This window comes from Gastrolobium bilobum, unplaced genomic scaffold (genome assembly GCF_033153095.1).
Source record: "Gastrolobium bilobum isolate Gb01-03AN ecotype WA unplaced genomic scaffold, APGP_CSIRO_Gbil_v1 utg519705, whole genome shotgun sequence".
Classification (NCBI taxonomy): domain Eukaryota; kingdom Viridiplantae; phylum Streptophyta; class Magnoliopsida; order Fabales; family Fabaceae; genus Gastrolobium; species Gastrolobium bilobum.
The window spans coordinates 2,634-9,278 of NW_026899683.1; the positions used below are offsets into that span (position 1 = coordinate 2,634).

The following is a 6,645-nucleotide window of genomic DNA, read 5'->3' on the forward strand; positions in this document are numbered from 1 at the left end:
TTATTTTTTTTTTTTTTTTTGGTAATTACAAGGGGCATAGCCCCACAAGACAAAAACAGAACCTAAAAGCAAACTACAAAGACAGCAAAAAACAGAAAGCGTAAAAGGCACTACTGTTAGCCATAGCAGATCGAACAGTAGTAACTAAACATCAGCTGGGACTTGTCCAGGATCAAGCAGGATTATATGGTAGAATAAGATTATCAAGCAGGATCAAGCAAGATTACTTAGAATAAGATTATCAAGATTATCATCATTCTCCTGCGATAGGCGTTGCACCACGTCACTAGCCCCCTTCAGTTCTTGGTTGCTGTCAGATAAAGTTTTATTGGTTGCCTTCAGGTCACTAATTTCCTTACCCAACCGCCTGATCTCGGCCGTTAAGGACTCAATCTTGCGCCCTTTCTGTACCAAGTCATCATGCTGGGTAGAACAACGGTTGTCAATAGCAAGAGTAGCCTCCCGGGTTCCCTTGTCGACTCCCTTACTTGGGGCGACGGGAGCGACAACAGGGGCGTCCGAGAAACTCTCCATGGCAAACGAGAGACTACCACCTGATTGACCAGACTCAGTCGGCTCCACCCTAATCGTTTTAGCTCCTTTAGGCGAGCTTAAATCCTCGCTAGCAACCCTCTTCCTTCCAGAATACGTTGGTTTAGGAGGAATAACTTCAGGTGCAGAAGGGTTGACCGCCAAACTCTGGGCATTCTCCTGCACATCCTTAATAACCGGGCCGCCAGTCCTCCTAGCAAGCTCCTCGGCAGGAATATCCGCTGCAGACCGGACCTTCCTTTTAACAATGTTCACCACTTTCCTTTTTCCCTTGTCGACTCCCTTACTTGGGGCGACGGGAGCGACAACAGGAGCGACAGCGACAACAAGTGATTTATGTAACATTTTTGCACTATTTCTTGTGCGCACAAATATTATAGTTTGCCCCAGATTCTCTCCTATTTCGACAAGTGATTTATGTAACATTTTTGCACTATTTCTTGTGCGCACAAATATTATAGTTTGCCCCAGATTCTCTCCTATTTCGAGTATGTAATCTTTTCTCATTTCAATCTTAGAGAGTTCATCAGGACAATGAACTTTATATTGCTTTACGGCATCTAAAGATAGTTCCTTCACAAAAAGTGTATTATAATCCTGCTTGACTGTCCTCGAAACAAAATTCTGGACAATGTCATTCAATGTAGCAGAAAACAGAAGAACCTAGACATACACAAGTCAATCAAAATCTTCTTAGATAAGAAAAGAAACTAAAAAAACAACTACATCACATACAAGCACACACAACATTTGAATCACATACAAAGCAACCAATCTTGGTAAAATGTTCATTTAAGTACAGACGAAATGGTTATGGTGCACAAAAATAACAAGGAACAGTTATAATTCCCTTCTACATAGATTCAAATTAAATTATAGCAAACCATTAGCATCAATCAAATTAACATTCAATCTTCATATCTATGCAATATTATTTGATTGAGCATGATGTACTACGTAAAAAATTCCTCATACTTTTTTCTGTTCTTATAAGATGAATGAATCACTTTACTCTTTTAAATATACTTCACAAGTTGCACAAGGGCTCAGGGAGAGCATGACCTTCCATGAATTGGCAGGTGTTCTACCCGAACAGGTTGAAGGATGGGTGATGGTAATTTAAACAACATGTATACATGGATGTGCTGTCCCTATGGATTGATAAATTCTTGCATAGATTTGATCTACACAAGTCATATAAATAAAACCAAAACATAAACTAATACATTATCATTTTAAAAGTAGTAGATTGACACATATATCATGTAGTTATTTAATGTAAAATGACGATGTGTCAAGTGTGTACTTAGCTTAGGCTATGCAACTTGTAGACTAAGTCTATGCCAGAATTTCTTGGATGGATGAAAATGCCATGCACACAAGCACACTACGCAAGAAAGAGTTCAACAAACCTGACAGTTAGAATTGACTTTTTCTATTCCTTTCATTATCCTCAGGGAATCATCTTTAAATCCATCCTGCAAAGTTTACAGTAATTAAGCAAGTTAGGGCACAACATATTTAGAAACCAAACTGCGAATACCTCTGCTTTAAAAAACAAAAGAAAATCACAATACTAATTCAGTAAACCATAACAATTCCCTGAACCTAAAACTAGGTCCTAGGATCTCTAGAATACTTACTAGAGAGTAATTACTAACTAGAAAAAGATATATATTATCATGAGTTAAAACCTATGATTGAAATAGCGGCGCTATAGCGCGCGATAGCGGTTCTGGTGCGGGTTGCGGCACCCAGCCGCAACTTTTGAACCGCGACGCCACAGTTTCCGGTAGACGCCGGTAGCGTACGGTGGCGGCAGTGGCGGCCAACAGCTCTTACAGCGTTATTAAGCCGCTACAGGGAAAGGAAGAAGAGTTGCAGACGTTAATGGAGAAGACGAAACGCTGAAAGTACGGTGGCTGTGTTTATTAAATTAGATTATCATTTAAGGGTATAACGGGAAAAAGGAAGGATAAATGAAGGGTAAAATAGATATTTAACTTTAAAAGCCAGCCAATTTTTTTTTTAAAAAGAACTTTAAGTTTGAATCAGTCATCATGTCACATGCACACCTGCCACGTACACATCTCTTTGCTGTCACACTCCTTACAGTCCCGTACACTTCTCTTTGGCTGTCACACACATCTGCTTTTCAGATATAAGTCTATATCTACACGTTTCCTCTTCTTTTTTTTTCATTGTTGATAATATGCTTTCAATTCCTCCATTTTAATAATTATTTTAAATCTTTTAAAAAAAGTTTTTGAAAACTTGTAAATATATAATTTAAACAAGATATAAATTAAATTAGAAAAGGGTTTGTTTTTAAAAAAGGGTTTATTTTTAAACTTTTGAAATTTTTCAAATTAGAATCACATAATTTTTTATGTGATATATAATTTAAAAAAGTGTAGAAAAGATATAAAATTTTGATATATAATTAGAATTAGATGATAAAGTATTAGTTTAAAGAATATTTTTTTATATAAGGGTTTGTTTTATTAAAAATAAAAAATGTTAGAATGTAATGTCAATAATCAAGAGAATAAAATGAAAAAATTAATTTGTGGTATAATTTATTATAAGTATTTATATGGACTTCACAGTAGCGGTTTTACCGCTACCCGCTATACCGCTATAGCGTTTTTGGGGTCGGCCGCTACCCGCTATTTAAAACTATGGTTAAAACAAGCGGTCTACTAGTGCACTCTTCCTCTTTATCCATCATTAAAGGAGGAGAGTCACAACTTACCATTTAATTGTAACTTATTCTATTAAAAAACAAGGGTGTTGCCAACTCCCCAAAAGATTGTAACAATAATAAGCTCAGGGAGAATGATAAGGCTATGTGCTTGCCTAGTCCAAGGACAATGAAACCTCAAATTCTAAATAAACAACATTTCATTATCACGATAGAATTACCTGAGCAAGCATTTGATCAGCCTCATCAAAAACAAGAATCTTCAACCTTGTCACCCCAAGTTTCTTATAAGCCATCCACTTATTAATCGTGCCAGGGGTCCCAATAACCACTTGAGCCATAATCGGTGCCCGTTTCGCTATCGGCAAAGCATCACTACTGTCTGCTGGTATAGCACATTCTGAGCTAATCCCCATGTACTTTCCCATCTTTCGGAGAACTTCAGTATTCTGCCACACAACACAATAATCATCAAGCTACAACTAACACAGTCACAAATCACAATGTTCGATAACAGTGATTAACAAACGAATAAAAAAAGAGAGGAAAGTTCACCAATGCCGGTTTGTTTTAGAATCATATATGGCCCAATGTTTTTTATCACATATGTCCCATTGATTTGTAAAAAATAAAAAAATCACGAGGAAAAGTTCGATAACAGTGATTAACAAACGAATAAAAAAAAAACAAACAGGAAAGTTCACCGAAGCTGGTTTGCTTTAGAATCACCTATGACATATGTTCCATGGTTTGTAAAAGTAAAAAATCACGGGAGCAGATAAAAAAACATATACTTTCGCAAACCACACGAGTGATAAAAAATAATCAAAGGCATAGGTGATTTTGTAGTAAATGGTTTGTTTTAGAATTACCTATGCCTTGTGATTTTTTTTTATCACATATACCCATGTGGTTTGTGAAAAAAAAATTACAGCTGCATGTGTGATAAAAAACATAACTTTTTGCAAATAGACATATGTGATAAAAAAAAACAACGGGATATAGGTGATTCTAGTAAACCACGCAGGGCATTGCTGAGCTTTTCCAAAAAAAAAGAAGAAAAAATAAAAACTTCTAGGGCTCACGATCAGATATCCCTTTGGAGGGATATAGCTTTTCTTCCGGAAGTATGGGGCCACCAGCTATTGCATTCTTAGTTATGGGTTATTTTTTTTATTTTATTTTTGGTAATTACATGGGGCATAGCCCCACAAGACAAAAACAGAACCTAAAAGCAAACTACAAAGACAGCAAAAAACAGAAAGCGTAAAAGGCACTACTGTTAGCCATAGCAGATCGAACAGTAGTAACTAAACATCAGCTGGGACTTGTCCAGGATCAAGCAGGATTATATGGTAGAATAAGATTATCAAGCAGGATCAAGCAAGATTACTTGGTAAGATAGCTTAAAGCTTGAACAGAATCTGACTCCAAAGTAATGCTCTTCCAACCATAGTTATGGGTTATTTAATCCATGAAAGAATAAGATTATATGTCGATTTAAAAAAGCAATGTCTTAGAACCTTACCTGAATAGCCAACTCCCTGGTTGGGCAAATGCAGAAAGCTTGAGGAGCCTGCAACTTTGGATCAACTCGACTAAGCATACCAAGAAGGAAACACGTGGTTTTTCCGGAACCGTTATGCGCGTGTGCGACCAAATCCCTATTCGGAGGATTCAAGATCATAGGCAAGGTTACGGCTTGGATCTTACTAGGTTTATGGAACTTCATCTCCACGTAGAGTCCGTTCAAAAGCTCCGGTGAGAGATTCAGTTCTTCGAAGGTGGTAGCTGACGTGTACGGAGTGTCGCCGGACGAAACCTGCACATAAATTCAAAACCATAAACCGTCAATTTCTCGCCGAGAAAGAGAGAAAAGAGAAATCGGGAATGGGGATCAAACCAACCGCTTGGATGTTGGAGTCTTCAGGCTCGTCCAAGAACTTGGGAGAAGGCTTCTTGTTCTCGTCAATCGTTAATCCGAGGACGTTGAGCGACGAGGAAGCTGGCGCCGGCGGATGAGCATCGCTGGCGGAGGTGGTTTCGGCGGTGGATGGTTCTGCCATAGCAGTAGACGAGACGAGACCGAGTGAAGAAGAGTATTCACTTAATATTTGATTAAGAATTTAAAAGATTATTTTAGAGTGCAGTCAAATCCGGTGGTATTCAACAAGTATTTTAAATAAAGAAAAAAAATCTTGTGATATCAAAATATATGACGATTTTAGTTAATTTTCTATTAATGTAAATTTTATTAGATTTTTTAGTGAGAAATATAGATATGATGTCTTTTTTACAATCTTATACTAACCTCTATGTTTTCTTAAGATTTCTAATTGCAAAGTTTTTTTTTCTTTTGGCGGGTCTACCCGCTCGAAACCGGGTTTCGCTAGGAGAGCTTCATCAAAGCTAAAAAAATAAATTTTTAAGCGATTTTCATCACAAAACAACACAGAAATAACAATCCAACAAAAGTCTAACCTAATCCATCTCAAAAACATTAGATTTTTTAGAGCTTTTGAAAATTTAAAAAATGATTTTTCAAGTTATAGGTCGCGATTTTTCTTAGCACAAAAATGTATAATTTTTTATTAAAATCAACATATTAGACAAATCTAATTAAGAAGCAATATAATATTTATATGAATATTGACATAATATATATTTTTCTAATAAAAAATTGGTATTAAAAATAATCTATATTAATACTATTTTCTCTCTATAAGTCCTTACAACTTTTTTGGCAAAATATTATATAAATTTTTATGACATTATATGTTCCAAAAAAATCAATTATTAAGTATCTATAAAATTTAATGGTTGGATGTATAATTCTTCAAAAATCACAATCACCGGTAAATATTTTGTGTTAATTATGCTCTTACATCAAAAGAGTAAAAATTTAATTTCTTTCATATGCATTAAATTAAAATTTACATATTTATAGTGAATACATTTTTCTACTTTTTTTAACCGAATAATATTTGTCATTTTCAATTTTGTTATTTAATTTTAAAATTTAAAATTTAAATTGTTTTGTATTAATTATACATACTTTTAAAAAATAATTTTGTTCTCTTTTAATTTATAATTTTTATATATATTTTAAATTGATTATACATATATATTTAAAAGGTTTATATTAAATATTTTCTTAAAAATACTTGTATGGAAATTTTTTATCTTTTTATATTATTCTTTTTTTAATGAGTTGGATGTATAATTCTTCAAAACAAAGACTGTAACTACTGATAACCAAAAAATAAAAGAAGACCATAACTACTGAAAAATATCTAATTTTATTTTTTTTACATGACAAACCAATTTTATTTCGTGATATACTAATATGTTTTTTTTGTTTACTTGAGTGAATATTAGTAAAGTATACC

At 34.5% G+C, this 6,645-nt stretch overlaps 1 protein-coding gene across 1 annotated transcript; it reads right to left on the bottom strand.

Moving 5' to 3' along the window:
• Positions 1 to 213: 213 nt before the first annotated feature.
• LOC133292559 (DEAD-box ATP-dependent RNA helicase 38-like) lies at positions 214 to 5,322 on the bottom strand. The gene is made up of 5 exons (XM_061490979.1): positions 5,164 to 5,322; positions 4,785 to 5,078; positions 3,478 to 3,705; positions 1,965 to 2,030; positions 214 to 1,215 (listed from the first exon to the last, which is right to left on the bottom strand). The coding sequence occupies exons 1-5, from the start codon at positions 5,320 to 5,322 to the stop codon at positions 214 to 216; spliced, it is 1,749 nt and encodes a 582-aa protein (XP_061346963.1).
• Positions 5,323 to 6,645: the final 1,323 nt, after the last annotated feature.

What these genes read in the sequence shown, in the direction of transcription:
- LOC133292559 (XM_061490979.1), bottom strand. Translation starts at nt 5,322, where the DNA reads ATGGCAGAACCATCCACCGCCGAAACCACCTCCGCCAGCGATGCTCAT. An exon ending in CCAGGGAGTTGGCTATTCAG is followed by an intron (nt 3,706 to 4,784) that starts GTAAGGTTCTAA and finishes GTTGTGTGGCAG; the next exon opens with AATACTGAAGTTCTCCGAAA. An exon ending in CTGATCAAATGCTTGCTCAG is followed by an intron (nt 2,031 to 3,477) that starts GTAATTCTATCG and finishes TAAACTTTGCAG; the next exon opens with GATGGATTTAAAGATGATTC.